The sequence below is a fragment of the Halichoerus grypus genome, chromosome 6, assembly GCF_964656455.1.
Source record: "Halichoerus grypus chromosome 6, mHalGry1.hap1.1, whole genome shotgun sequence".
Lineage (NCBI taxonomy): Eukaryota > Metazoa > Chordata > Mammalia > Carnivora > Phocidae > Halichoerus > Halichoerus grypus.
The window spans coordinates 102,540,086-102,555,802 of record NC_135717.1 but is presented as its reverse complement, the minus strand read 5'-3'; the positions used below and the strand labels follow the sequence as shown (position 1 = coordinate 102,555,802).

The 15,717-nt window shown below is 40.1% G+C and overlaps 1 protein-coding gene across 1 annotated transcript in view; it reads left to right on the top strand.

Annotated features, from left to right (window-relative positions):
• The first annotated feature begins 676 nt into the window (after positions 1–676).
• The window catches only part of OVCH1 (ovochymase 1), a 74,195-nt gene continuing 59,154 nt past the window's right edge, over positions 677–15,717 (top strand). Inside the window, 11 exon segments of the mRNA XM_078074164.1 lie at positions 677–740; positions 1,419–1,537; positions 1,812–1,909; positions 2,677–2,849; positions 5,431–5,526; positions 5,998–6,149; positions 7,793–7,982; positions 8,692–8,728; positions 9,059–9,088; positions 9,653–9,778; positions 15,157–15,290. Of these exon segments, the coding sequence (XP_077930290.1) occupies positions 677–740; positions 1,419–1,537; positions 1,812–1,909; positions 2,677–2,849; positions 5,431–5,526; positions 5,998–6,149; positions 7,793–7,982; positions 8,692–8,728; positions 9,059–9,088; positions 9,653–9,778; positions 15,157–15,290 (1,219 nt within the window).

The window sequence follows — 15,717 nt, the reverse complement described above, 5'->3', positions numbered from 1 at the left end:
TGAATTCATTTTAATAATCTTACATGATGGATCCTACCGCTTTGGCCCATTCCCCTGAAGCTAATAACACAGCCACCCAGGAAGGGGATGGCAGCTATAAACCTGATCTTTCATACCCACTCTGAAAATTCTTGAATGTCAAGGGCTTCAACAAGCTTCTTAGAAGGTGGGGCAATCCTATTAATTCCTCAATAAGCTTCCATGAGTCTTCCTCCTTTCAGAAGTGGGCGTGCCTGTGTCTCGTATGGATGACCAGCTTCCTCGACCCTGGCTTGGGCCACCCTCCCTGGGCTGGGACCAGAATTCCCCTGTGCTGAGCGTGCCAGGCCACTGATCCCCTTGCTCCCGGGATCCCCCAGCGGAGCCCCCTGCACACCTGTAAAGGCCGGGCGCGTTGTGTGACGGGGGGGGGGGCGAGGGGGGGCGCCTGCGGCCCGGGCATGATCGGGATGATGGGGATAATGAGGATGATGGGGATGATGGGAATGATGGCGGGCAGCGGCAGCTGTCAGCCCAGCTGCGCGGCAGGTGCGGCCCACCGGCGCCCGCGCAGGAGTGAAGAGCGCGGCGGGCGCTTCCGGGAGCGGGAGGGTCTGCGCCGCGGGGCTCGCGGTCCTCGCTCGGTTTCCGCAGCTGCGGAGGAGGAAGCGGCCCAGAGTCCCCCAGGCCTGGTGCCATGCGGACGCCGGTCGGGCCGGGTCTGCTGCTCTTGCTCGCCGTGGGCCTCCCGCAAAGCCTGGGTGAGCCCGGACTCCAGGCGTCGAGGCTGCGGCCCCGGGCTGAGTGCTGGCGAGGGAGACTTCCTTACTCCTTCAGCCACGAAGACGGAAGCGTGAGGGGCTAGTACAGGCCCAGAAATCCCCAAAGAAGGGCCTGAGCCAGGTTTTCTTTTGGAAATTCTTCGGATTCTGGAGTTCAGGGTTTTAGGCACTGTGCTAAGGAGCCTTCTCCACGGAAGAATAGCCAATTAGAAGTAATTTAAAGTCAAATATCTCTTTTCTGGAGTAGCCTATGTTGTTCTCCAGTATCTTTAATACACCCTAAATTCTATAATGCTCCCCCCCGCCCCGGAGTAAGCTCGGAATGGATCCGGGGTGGGGGTGGGGGGAGCTGGCTCCTCCCCGTCCCCCCCACCCCACCCCCGGGTCTTACTAAGGCAGCGCAGGCTGTAAAGGAGCAGGGGCATCCAGAAGCAAGTTCCAGTCAACACGGGGTAATTGTGGGATAGTCTCAAGAATATCTTGCGAAAAGAAGGGGGATAGCCTGCTGCTGAGTGACTCAGAACTTTCGTGCCAGGCCAGGAAAATCGGAAGGTGGAATCTTGATAAAGTGAATCCTTACACTGAGGTGCTCTGGGGGTGTGTGCACGCGCGCGCACACACACGCACACACACGCACGCTCTCTCTCTGCCACACAGGACTGAAGTGTGGGATCCGTGCGGTTGATGTGAAAAGTACAGAAACTGTCTTGGAAACCGGGTTCTTTCCTAGAATTGTTGGCTGGAGAAATTCTACAGTCGGTGGACATCCGTGGCAGGTCAGTATAACAAGAGCATTGATTTCTTAATGAGAAATGGTGAAGTTTTTCTCTTGTTTCAAATATCACAACTCCAGGTTAACATGTAATTTTTCTCTTGACCCTGCTCAACCTCTCTGTCAGAAAGTTTCTTCACAGGAACTATCTTCCTAACCAATTATATTGGTAACTTAACAATGTTATATAAGGAGAGTTGATTTCAAATGTTTCTAAGGAAGATGACATCTATGGGGAGACGTATATTAGTTTTGTTTGTGCTTTTCTTCTTGGGCAGGTCTCCCTAAAATTAGGGGAGCGCCACTGCTGTGGAGGAAGCTTGATCCAAGAGGATCTGGTTGTTACCGCAGCACACTGCCTGGTTGGCCTCAATGAGTAAGTTGTGGGTTTCCATTACTTATCAAACCTCTTTTCGTAGCAATAGGACTGGGAGATTTGAGTTCTAAATACGATGGGAGGTTCAATCGCAGTCCCTTTCTGAATTTTTCCACCTGATCCACCCACTCACGGACCTTCCTGATCCCCAGAAACTTGTATCAAGATTATCTTAAGATTTCCTGTACTTCCTAATCTACTAATCAGAGACCCCAAATATCCCAGATATCCTCGATAATTCGTGGAGTTAGTAGTGAGGTGGAGGTGATAGTTACTTGTTCTAGTGAAGTATTGACATCAACTGTTTAATGAATGTTCCAAAATTTTCATAATCTGAGTTTCAGTCATTAGGAGGGAAAATACTGTGGAAATAACAGATACTTAGCTAGGTTGAGAGTACTAATAATAAGGAGGAGAGTTCTAGGAACAACTTTTATATCTTATTAAAAATGATAGAGCATATACAGACTGGTACAAAAGGGGAAAAAAAGGCCACACTTAAATATTTTATGCAGAAAGACAATTGATGGTAGGGGAAAGGGTTCCCAGAACGTAAGTACTCTGATGGAAAATCATGACTTTTTACAGATCCCTATCATTTATGGGCAATTATGATGGTAGTAATCATTAATAAAGGTGCATCTCCTTTTAAGACTTAGAAATGCTTAAAGTTACACTAATCACTTTTCATTTAATTATGTGAAACCAAGACAGTCTTTCCTGGGGGAAAGAGCTATACTTATTGAAACATTTTGCTTCGGTTTTAGGAAGCAAATTAAGAGTCTGACTGTGACTGCTGGGCAGTACAGCCTCTCTCAGAAGGGTGAACATGAACAGAAGAGTCCTGTCTCAAAAATTATTATCCATCCTGAGTACAATAGACTTGGATATATGAGTTCTGATATTGCACTGCTCTATCTAAAACACAAGGTTGAGTTTGGTAAGTAGGGGAGTTAGCACATGAAAAAATGTAGGAGGGATCTGTTTTATTAATTCTGTACCAGCTTTAATTTCTGTGCATATATCTAAGTAATATTAGAATAGCTAAGTTTTGTTCCTTTGTAAAATTTTGTTTATAACTTATAAAAAGCACTGTACAGGCTATCAGTCCCAGACACAAATTATGTATGCTTAACTTAATCCACATTTTAAGTACTCTTTTGTCTTAGCTGGGCTACATTCTAGACTTATACTCAACTCTAGCCAGGGAGTTTGTGACATTTGAAAATGTTCTCAGAGACTTCTTTCTGTCATTATTGTGGACTAGATATCTGACACTCTCTCAGCACAGGTAATCTAAACATTTTGGATAAGAATATTAAAAATCTCTTTTTTAAAAATGCAAAAAAGAAAAGTGTTCAGTGGCCCCAAACAATGAAAGAGCACAAATCTAGATGAGTTGGCCAGGTAATGAAATAAGCCATTGCCTTTGAGGCCTCAAATTGATCTTTAAGAACCTAGAGCTTTAATTGGTCAAGCAAGGAGCCTGCATGGGAGGAGGGATGGGAGAGTCTGGTGGGAGTCTCCTATGTAACCCTGACTTCCCGACAGGTGATGCTTTGAAAGGTAGGGGAAAAAAGAAGGGGAAATATGCCACATAAAGTGAGGGAATAAGGAAACTTACCTGTTTGATTATTGGCTCCGTAATCATGAGCAAGCCTTCATTCAAGTTTAATGCTGGCATTCCCATTACCTGTGACCAAAAGAAACTATTGCCCCATTTTTCTGTTCCCCTTTATAGAAAAGCGATGAAGCTCCCTTTATGGTAGGGAGGCTCATTTCCTCTCCTCAGTTCTCATAATTGCATGTATTAGGTTTGAGCTATCTGCTAGACGCCCGAGTCAACCAGACTCTCATGCCTGCTTCTCCCCCAAATCTGCTCTTGTCGCAGCCACTGACCTCCATGATGTTAAATTCAAAGGTAAATTCTCAATCCTCAGCTTACTTGAAGGAGTTTTGACAGAGTTGCTCATACTGTCCTGGAAACATTTTCTTCCCTTGAGTTCCGGGAGCCCCTTGGTTTGCCTTCCACCTCTTTTTTCACCCTTTGCTAGTCTTCTGTGATGATACCGCCTCTTCTCTGTGACCTCTTATTGTTGGTGTGTTTGTTCTCTATCTGTCCTTACTCCTTCAGTGTCCTCATTCAGGATTAAGGCTTTAAACACCATCTGTGTGAAGACTATCCCAAATATTGACTATCTAGCCCAGGTTTCTTTATATTACATACGCTGCTGGGATTACTAGGAGTTGTATAGCTAACTGCCTACTGGTCATCCACCTGGATGGCTAATAGGCATCTCAAACTTAGTGTGTTCAAAACAGAATCTTGATTATCCCCTACATCCTAAATCTGCTTTACCCATAGCCTTCCATTTTGATTAATGACAAGTCTACCTCTCCTGTTGATTAAGCTAAACACTTTGCACTGGGTCTTGATTCCTCTTTCTCTCACATTGATTCTTCTTTCTCCCAGAAACGTCCTGTTGCTTCTGCCTCACCCTCTCTACTCTTAGCATCCTGTTCCAGGCTACCATCCTTTCTTGCCTGGGTTAATTTTAATAGTCTCTTAAATTGTCTTTAACTTCCTCTTTTACATGCGTAATGTTTGTTATTAGCCCAACAACCAGAGTAATACTTTTTGAAATAAGTTATATTATGTCACTCTGTTCAAAACACTTCAGTGGTTCTTCATTCCACTCAGATGGAAATCAGTATTCTTACCAGTTGACATCTCTGTCCTCCTGGCTCTATATCTAATCTGTTGTGTGTGTGTGTGTTTCCCACTAAACATTTTTTTGCTTAATCTGTTCCAGCCATTCTGGCCAACTGTTCCTCAAGCATATATGATATGACCCCACTGTGGGGACTTTCCATTCTTCTTCAAATGCTTTCTGCTCAGATAACTGCATGGTTCCTTCCCTTGGCTTTTCAAGGCTTTACTCAAATGTCATCTTCTCAATGAAACTTGCCATAACTATCATATTTAAAATTACATTTCCCAGGCCATCTTCCCTAATCTCCAGATTTCAGATCTTCTTTACCCTACTCAGATTTTTCCAGACTGATAGTACCTAACAACCAAATAAGTAATTTTATTTATTGTTTGCATGCCCGCTTCCCCAACACACACTCTTGTATGTAAGGGATTTATCTTTCTGCTTATTCACTGAGGTCTAGAAGAGGGCTTGCCACATAGTAGGACTCAATTACTTGTAGGGAAAACTATCCTTTAAGAACAAGGGTCTACCCTAAAATGTTAGTAGTTTTGGAGGATCATGGTGGTGCATATAACACTGGATTATGTTCTTCCTTGTTTTACTTTTTCTGCATTTTTCTAAATTTCTAAAAATACAAAATAGTTTTTTATGAGAAGGGAAAACTTTTAAGATATATGTCAATATTACATTTAGGGGGAAAGTGTAGAAGCTATGAAATCAACTGGATGCCACTTTTCCAAATATATTCAGTTTGCCTTATCTATCTATGAATCTTATAATTTTCTGTTATTGTTGTTTTTCCAGGAACTGCTGTTCAGCCGATCTGTCTTCCCCATAGAGATGATAAATTTGAAGCAGGGATTCTTTGCATGACCAGTGGATGGTGCAAGATCTCAGAGAGTAAGCAGCATCAAAAGGATATAATAATAGTGCTTCTAGGTTTCTTTGCCCATGAGAAGCAGGAATTTTACTGGCCATGAGTAATACATTTATCCTATTTTGCTTTGTTTTTTTCCCCTGAGTTATGATCCAGTGAGAATTTCTGGGTGTCTTCCCCATAAAAATGACTACACTTAAGGCTCTACATAAAACTTCTCCTGCTGCCCATTTTGGTTAGGTGTGTCAGAAAAAGAAAACCAGCAGTAACTATGACAAATGAAGAAGAATACAGTAAAGGGATAATCAGGAAATAGTAAAAGTGGTTAAGCTTCCTTGTCTTTAATATTGTGATTTTTTTTTTTTTTTTTTTTTTTTTTTTTTTTTTTTACAATAAAGAATTTCACAAATACTGCTTTATTGACTGAAGTTTTCCTTCTTGGGGAAACTTCAGTGAGAACAATGGTTGACTAACTTATCAGACTGTCTCCACAGCATCAGAATATTCAAACGTCCTACGAGAAGTAGAACTTCCCATCATGGATGACCGAATGTGTAACAGTGTGCTCAAGGGTATGAACTTTCCTCTTCTGGGAAAGACCATGATGTGTGCCAGTTTTCCTGATGAAGAAAAAGATGCCTGCCAGGTAAAAAGCATCAACCAGCCCAGTTATTCAGTATCATGTAGGTGATAGTGGATTCTGCCTTTCCCCATGAGCTGCTTTTGCAGAATTACTGCTTCAAAATTATTTTTTTATTCATCTTTTTACCATGCTTCTTTTTGGATAGAGGGAGGGAAGGAAGACAGGAGAGCTGGTTTCAACATTTCCAACCTAATGGAAGGAAGCAAAAGCACTTTGGCAAGCTAATTAGGTCTATGCGTGAATTATTTTTCATTACACCTTTTGTTAAACATTGGATTTTTTTTTTTAAAGCCTTTAATGCAGAATGCAATGCTTGCACAAAATATGACCAAAGAGGGCATAGCTATAGTAACTGTTGGATAAAACATGGGAATGACCTCCCAAGGCTGACACAGCAACTTACCAAGAAGACTGATCGTCACAAGACAGAGAGGGGAAAGGGAGACTAATTTGTGAACTCAGGCATTTTAGGTTTTAGATGGAGAAGATAATTTACTTGGAAAGACATTTAAAAAAAAAAAAAAACTGGAGGAGCAGGCAGTCTTTATTCTTCCCCAGCAAGCAGTTTAGAACTGCTGTGGGAAGCTCCCTAAAATTATCTGTTGGAAAAAATTTTGACTTTTGTTCTGGGGAAGAGGGGTTGCGGGTAGGAGGCGATAACAGGACAGGGACCAGGAAGAGTTTGGAAGGGAGGAGATAGAAATTTAGAATTATGCCACTTTCTAAATTGGAACACAGGTAGACTAAGAGTGCTTTATCCTATCTGCATCCTTGAGAGACCATCCTTTTTTTGGATTAAGCCCTCAAACAATTCTGTGCCTTTTGAAGAGGGTTTAATCTGACACAGGATTGACACGTGTTCTCAAAGCAGCACATGATTATGAAGGATTATTAAAGGAAGGATCCTAACATCATGGGTTCAGGGTACCTGAGTGCCTCAGTCGGTTAAGTGGCTGCCTTCGGCTCAGGTCATGATCCCAGGGTCCTGGGATCGAGCCCCGCATCGGGCTCCCTGCTCAGAGGGAAGCCTGCTTCTCCCTCTCCCTCTGCCTGCCACTCTGCCTACTCGTGCTCTCTCTCTCTGTCAAATAAATAAATAAAATCTTAAAAAAAAAAAAATCATGGGTTTTTTATCCTCTAGTCTGAGAGCCAACAGTCCTTTACATGTAGCCTCTGGGACAAAGTTAGGCTTCTCTTCTTTTCTCAGAGCCTTCAGCTGTTGCATGAACTTGGGGACTCTATTCGCTGGTGCTGTAGGCTTAGATATGACCCAGTCTTTCCCAGCAATTCCAGGTGACAAACTAGAGTGGAAGACTGCACCCGTAAACTTTCCCTGCTCCTTCCAGTGGTTTGGAATGTACATGGTTGTTCTCCAAACCAGTAGGGGCAAGAGAGAAATTAAGCGTTAGCTTGACAAGATTGCAGGCAGTGATTGGAAGGAATTTACATCTAGGCAAAAAGACTGTACCCTGAAACTAATGGTGAAGAGACAAAAAGATGGACCAAAAAAAAATTGATGGACGGTAACCAGTGAGCATCTATGCCTCTACTACTTCTCTCTTTGAGATGAGTACAGTTGTTTGTGGGCCTGCTAAAATATTTTTAACTTGTGAATATTTTCAAGTTTTTTTTCTGTCCTACGAAAGGGAGACTCTGGAGGTCCGTTTGTTTGTAGAAGAGACAGTGGAATCTGGGTCCTTGCTGGGATAACTTCCTGGAGAGCTGGTTGGACTAGAGATTGGACTTCTTTAAGAACAAACCATAGAGGGGCATCACTGGGCATTTTCTCCAAGGTGTTTGTGTTGATGGATTTTATCACTCAGAACATATTCACAGGTAGGTGTAATTTCTGTGAATTCACCCTTTCATTCTAAATCAAAAATTGATCATGCTTATTTCAAGGGTAGTTACTCTGATATGTTGCAGATATAATAGAATTAGGCTCTAAAAGCACGAATATGTTGATTTTCAATTCCTAATCCGATGTATATGAACTTAAATCTCTAAGTTCTTGAGAACTGATATCTTTCAATTTAACTTGAACTAAACTTGGACATAACCTGGATCTTCAAGTTTATGTTCATGTAAATTTTTATGAGATGTGGGTCCTTTTTTTGAATTTATAAGATTTAAAAAATAACCATTGAGAAAGGGCTCTTTCTTCATTTATCCAGTTGACATATCTTTTTCCTCTAAACTAGTTTAGAGCACTAAAAATACATTTCTCCTCTCCCATTTCTCCCATTCACCTTTGTTAATTTTACTTGGCAACAGTGGGGAAAATAAGGGAGGCTTTGGAGAGTTATTTTTGTTTTGCTGTGCTAAAATCTAGATTAGGAAAACAAATGTGGGTCGAGAGATGCCAAACCTGTCCACAAGGAACTTTCCTGTTATTTGGGAAGACAACGGAGTAAATTGACTGATGTGACAAAAGGTAAAGTGTGGATAAGCTCCAAGAGCTGTCAAAGCACCGAGAAGAGATCTGAGGAGCTCAGTCCCAAGGGACCAGAAGGTGTGCCATGCAAAGGGGCTGCATCTATGCAAGGAATGCCCAGGGGGCAGCCTCTGCAGAGTAGAGAGGTGTGAGGATACGTAACTTACAAGAACAAGCAGTTTAGTACAAGAACCAGATTTTTTCAAGGCCAGGACCCAGAGCATCAGAACCTAGTGTTCTCTCCATCCCACCAGCACTCCCTCACTGTAGTCCACGATCAGCCACCTCGCCGATGATTCGAGAAGCACCACCATGACTGGTCCAGCTGAACACCAGAGCTACCTCTGACTAGAGCAGGCTCACCACTCACTCTCATTTGGGCATCAGAGTGAAAGTGTTCTGTTCAATTGTCATTACTGCACAGGGAAATTCTCTCCTGGTAGCTATTCTATTCAGTTTTCATCACCTGGAAGAGAAGGTTAAAAAGATTAACAAGCCCTGAACAAAGGTTAATGATAACAATATTTTAAAAAGGCAATGAAATCATCCAGTAACAGTTAATTTCACAGTCAAATGAATAGCAGAATGTGACAATTTATTTAAATAACACTTCCTTAACCTCATCTTTCTAAGCTTCTCATCCCATAAATTGCTTATTTTTTTCTAGCTTTCAACAATTAAAATGTGACACTGGAATCTGAAGTTTCTGAGTGCATTATAGAGACTTGCCACATCATTGCTAAAATTTGTGTACTTTTACTTTAGTATTTTTCTACACAGGTATTTTATTACAACCCAGGATATTCTAGTGAGAGATGGAGGAAAAAAGCCATATTAGTTCTATATACTATAAATTTGAAGCCTCAACATGACTCAGGATTTTGAAAACTGGATAAAGAAATGTTAAATCTGAAGAACTTAGATAAAGAAAAGAACATTCTGATTTAGAAATTTTCTCAGTGAAGTCTGAGGTCATAGCATCTAAAAACATGCATTCCCATAAATATAAATTATATAAATTACACAGCTTCAATCTGACTGTGTACCATATGTCTTGAAATTCTGTTCATAGCTGAGGTAAATAATCAACTTTTTTCTACATTTTGAAAACTTGTAGATCTCAGGGAACAGTGTTATTTGGAGAAAAGGGGAAGATTCATTACCCCCATTCCAAAGAGGACAGCTGTTCTCATAATTGGTATGTATCCAAGGTAGGAATGATTCTTGTGTTCCCCCCCAAAATCTTTAAGAGCTATTTTTTGGCAATTTTATCTAGTATCTCAATTTCTCAACCTGATTAACATAAAAGTCTATATATTTCATCTGATATTTTCTGGTTAGCAAGTATTTGCTGACTGATATTTCTGATATCCACTAATACAAACCGTCAACACAAGTAGTATTAAGACTGGGGCTTGCCTGAATTGATGTATTCAAATATCCAACATTAACAGCATCTGGTAGTGAGATTGTTAGGGGAATTTAGTGATTAATCCTTTCCTACTTATTTCTGTAATGGTAATATTTTGTTAAGTGTTGCCTGGAAGATGGAAAATAACTTCAGTGTCTTTAAATTTTTTCTACATAACCTGTCCCCTTTATGTCTAAAGATATCTTTAAGCTTTAGAAATAAGTTTTGCAAGTACTTCACTTCCTCAGCTGTTGTAAATTAACTTTAAATCTTGTATGAGCATTGAAAGATATGCAAAGGTTAGATCACAGTTCTGTGAGTTTATAATCTGGAAAGAAGAAAGAGCTGGATAAAAAGAACTATACTGTAAAACATGATCAAATAAGCTTTATAATCCACACTACCCAGGTGTAAGGTGGTATTATGGAAAATGCAGAGACTAATTCCAATTGCAGTGGTTTGTCCAGTATGTGTGTTCATACATACTATGGTTGAGAGAGAAGGGGTAGGAATGCATTAGTGAAGGGGGCGGTATTGAAACTAGGCATTGGGGGATAGTTACAGTTTTGTAGCTCATGAAGTCTTTTGTAGCTCTAGTACCTAGGAGATTTCAACAGATCATGCCAGGCAGAGGGAATTATGTGTAAGCAGTGTCAGGGAGGTGGAGATTATTACAGTTGTTTGGACAATGTGTATCACAGGGCAGATGGATAGCAATCTTAGCATAAATAGAACTAGTGTAGCAGTAGACAATGAAGATAAAAAGGCTGGTTAGGTCTTAATTGTAGATCACCTTAAATTCTATGAGAAGAAGCTTAGACTTTTTGCCGTAGGCAATGGGAAGCTAAGATGGTGGCAAGATTATAATTTATAAAATGAATGTATCATGACTCTAAATACTTGTTATAATTATAGAGAGGGAATGATATGGCTTAATTGAAGCCCATATTTAAATGGCTTAAAAGTCTAAGTTGACTTTCTGTGCATCAACCTACTAATAATATAATACCAATTAGGCCTTTGCCATCTTTTCTTAAACTTTTAGAAAAATAGCATCTAGAGTGAGAGTGAGAGTCCTATTTTATTAGAGTCCTGGGCAGGGGGTAGTCGGGAGGGGTCTCCAGGTACAATCTTTAGAGAGGGACATTGATAAGCTTGAAATTATCTGAAGGACAATGGCTAAGATGGGGAGAAATTTGAAACAATATCTTGGGAGATATGGTAAAAGGAAGCAGGAGTGGTTTTGATCCAAAGAAGACTTGAGACGAGGAAGGAACTTAATCTGAGGAGCCACTACAGATATTAGGAGGAAGCAGATTTCAATCCAAATAAAGTAGTTTCTAACTTGAGAGATCTCTGAGACTTATTGGCCTTCCTCAGGAGTAATGAGTTTCCTTTATAAGTAGGTATTTGAGAAGAGCATGGATGGCTATGGGTGAAGTTCTAGAAAACATTGATACATTAGGTTAAGAGATTGCAGATGGCAACCAGTTTACCCTCAAACACAGAGGACTTGCAATTCAACTTAGACAATAAAGTATTGAAGAGATTTCTGCAAGAAAGACTTTCAAGGCAAAAGGGGTTATTAGTGTTAGATATTGCAGAAGTCAAAATGAGGTCAGATAAAATGCCATTGGATATGGCAGTTCAAAATTTCACGGCTAATTCAGTAGGATTATAGGATCAGGAGCTATGTTCATAATTGGCTAAGCGATTGTTGAAGACTTGGTATCTTTCCTTCAAAACATTTTTATCAAAGCTTTAAGATGTGTCAGGCACTATTTTAGCTGCTAGAAATACAGCAGTGAATGAAATGGACAAAAATACTTCCTTTGTGGGGCAAGGTGGAAAGTGGAGAAGGGGGTAATACAAATCATGTTATAAATAAAAGTAAGTGATAAGGGCTATGCAGAAAAACACAGGGATGGTTGTGCAATATTAGAGAAGGTAGTCAGGGAAAACCTCACTAGAAAGATGATATTTGAACAAAGACTTGAATAAGATGAGGGAGGGAATCATACGGGTCACCTTGGGAAGGAACATTCTTTGCAGAAGGAATGGCATGTTCGAGGGAGGGAAACTTTTGGTATGTTTGGGGAACAAGTTGGATCAGAGTGCTAGCGCTAAGTGAGAGGGGGGAAGTGGTCGTGGTTGGCATGATCAAACTTACAGGACATACGGTCATTGGATTTTACTGTAAGATGTGTAGCCATTGGAGGATGTTGAGCAGATGAGGAACATGATCTGACATATTTAAAAAGGATCACTTTGGCTGTTGTATTGAAAATAGACATTAGATAGGAAAGACCAAGAGCTGAAAGACTAGTTACTGCAATAGTCCAAGTAAGCATGGTGGCTTGGGACCAGGTTTGTAACAGTAGAGGTGGTGAAAAGTGGTAGATCCACAGGATTTGATAGTGAGTTGAAAATGTGGGTTATAAGAGCGAGAACGTTATGATTAACGTGAGGGTTTTTGACCTGTTGGAGGGATGGAGCTGCCATTGTTTTTGATGAGAAAGACAGTTAACAGTGAAGGGAAAGAGGAAGATGGGACTGTGGTTTTTGGGTAGTAGGACAGGTTTTGAGAGAAGTGGGGGTTTTTTGTTTTGTTTGGGGGAGGGATGGGTTAGGCTTAACTGTGCTTATGAGGAGAAGAGAGAGTAAGGGAGATGAGTCAAGAGAAATGTATAAAATACATGAAGGAAGTTTCATGAGAACGCAACAAATAAAGAAGGTTTAGCTTTGAAAAAAAAAATGAATAATTACTTTCCTGGGAAAGCAACAAAAAAATTTCAGGTTACCTATAGGAAAGTTAAATAAATTTACACTAGATATCTTCTCAGTACTTATAAGGTTTTAGTTGCTTTAAGTTTAGAGGATGAAGTTGAGATTAAATAGTTAAGATTTGTAATAGCATGTAAGGACTAAAATAAGGAGTCAACAAGAGATGAATAAGAAGACTTTCAGCAACTTTACAACACAGTATTAGCATGAATTTATACTGTATTTCAGTACATCTAAAACAAACTGGTTGTAGAATTCATTGTTATTTTATGTATCAATAAAGAAAGAAAAAATACCCAAGATTAGGAGATCGCCATATAAAGACAGGACACCGAAGGCTATACCTTCAGTGTAAGGCTAAACAAGGCCTAGGCACACCCACGTGGGAAGTTACAGGCCTCAACCTTGACACTGGTGTAGGGGGGCATAAAAATCTTCTCTGAGAATTTGAATCACAGACTAATACTTATGCAGGTCTGTTGTCCAAAATGTCCACCTCGAGTATAGTCTGAAACACCTCAAGCAGAAAAATTAAGTAGCATGCAGTTGATGGTGCTCCTAGGTGACTGACCAAAGATAATTTCTTTCTGGAAGAATTGTTTCCATCTAAGTCTAACAGAACTGTAAGACTCCATTGTAAGATCCTTCTGATTTTTAGAATGTTCAAATGTGGGGAAAAAAATGTGCTTTAGAAATGTAATAAGATACGGAGTCAATTTGCATACTTAGTGATTTCTCCATTATGCTAAGCAGCCTTGAGAATGGTAGAAGAATTAATTCCAGATGGAGTTAATTAAAGGTAAGGTAGAAACAGATAATGTGAAGAAGGAACAAGGAGTTAGTTTCTCCAAGCTTATCTTTATTCTGCTAGGCGGTACCTAAATTCTCTGACATGGCGGATACACGACACTCAGGTGGTCTCCCTCCTTCCAGGCCCATGAAAAACATTGCATTTCTTAGGGCCTAGAACAGTGCGTGGCATATAATAATGCTCAGTAAATATTTGAATGGGTAAATCTATGCTTAATTTTGGTCCCCCTTTCTCACTTAGTTTGACTAGACCTCAGAATCCTTTCTAACACAAGGAGTCACTAACAATAAATCAGGTGATTTGAAATCTGTTTCCTGTCTCTGAGGTAGAGGTTTTGAAGTAGAAAAGTGGATGAACAGGAGAAAGTACTTGCCTTTGAAGCCATAAAACCCAAAGTGTATTTCCTACTATGTGTGAGGTGTGATGAGTCTTTTAATATCACAACAGTTTTCTTATTTGGAGGAGGGGGAGTACTTTCTCCCTGCTCACTTCAGAGGGGTATAATGAATCTCAAGAACGATGATAGGTGTGGAGTGCCTTCTCAGTTGAAGTGCCTAAAAAAAAAAAAATGAGCTTTATAATCTAGACAGCTTATTGCTTTCTAAATTGAAGTGCTTAAAGAGTGATTTTTAATAATATTTTAGGCAGCCTTTTTTTTACATCAATGTTCAAGATGATGGACTTGAAAAAGCAAAGCAGGGAGTTTCTGGTTAGGGAGGAGATATTTAGTAAGAATTATTGCGTTTGGTCTTTAGAAACTGGGCATTAAGAAGTTGATAACTCCTGTGGTCCTAAACAGTATTCTTCGAGGGCAGTGAGACTGTTAACAGGTCTAAGGTGGTTGATAAAGACTGTCAAGTTTTAGAAGTTTGTTCTGACGTGTTAGATTCCAGGCACGATTGCTTTGCACTCAGATGAATGTGAGACATGGAAGACGCTAAGGATTTATGGTCTGCTGGGCTTTCTTTTTTTTTAATAATATGAATTCATGAAGGAAAATAAAGGTAGAGGATTATGTGTTAAATCATGTAAGACTACTTTCAGGATGTTTAGACATGTTTCTAAAGATGTTAATAAAAGGTCACAGCTGACCTTACCAGGAGTTAGAGAGATGACATGGCAACCGCAGGGACCGTGACCCAGGCTGACCTTGAAGGATGTGACTGGTTAGAGTTAACATATGCAGCATAGTCAATCCATAATTCATGATCCATAATTCAACTTCTGGGTGCACATTATGAATTTTCAATTAGACTATTAACTCAGAACAAAGAGATGAATCTTAGGTTTTTCAATGTATAGATCAAAATTCTAGCATTTTATAACTGAATGAAAGTTAAAGGGTGGTTTCTGGTGATTCTCTAATTAACCCCTTTATTTGTTGGATAAATGCCGGCAATTTGAGCATAAACAAATTATTCTCACATAAGGATTTCCATTGCCCTTTATCTTCTAATAGCGTTTAAAATTTTGTTATTGGTGAGTTATGAGCTAAAGCCCAGATACTAGATCTTATTTGTCACACTCGACTGTGCCATTTATTATGCTTTCTCCACCCTCCCCTATCTAGCTTATGTATGTGGAGAATAATGGTACCAGAAGATAAAATTATCCTGATAAAATTTACAAGCTTAGACATACCAAATCAAGTTGGATGTGACCATGACTATATATCTTTACAATCAAGCAATGGAGTGCTTATTAGTACGTATGTTACATTTATTTTTACTTGTCATGTTAGAGTATCTAAACAACCAAAGATGTGCAGAGGGACCTGAAGTTAGATTTCTGCCCCTAGGACATCTTCTGTACTGTCCCTTTCTGGAAGGGGTTGGGTGCATGTGGTAGGAGAGGAACCGATGACCGGCATATTGACTGAGCTTTCTCTATTCCCTTCTCAAGTTCAATAACATTGATCTCATGACTATCCGAAACTTCCTTTCAAGGCAATATCTACTTTTTTGTTTTTTTTATCACAAAAGTGGGTGCATGTTTGCCAAATTTGGTAAAGACAGGTGAGTGAATGGAAGAAAATGTAAACTTAATAATCCTGCCACCTAGAGATAAGTGCTGTTACCATTTTGAGGTGCTGTGTATTCATTTATATGTATTAACTGTACACACTGAACTT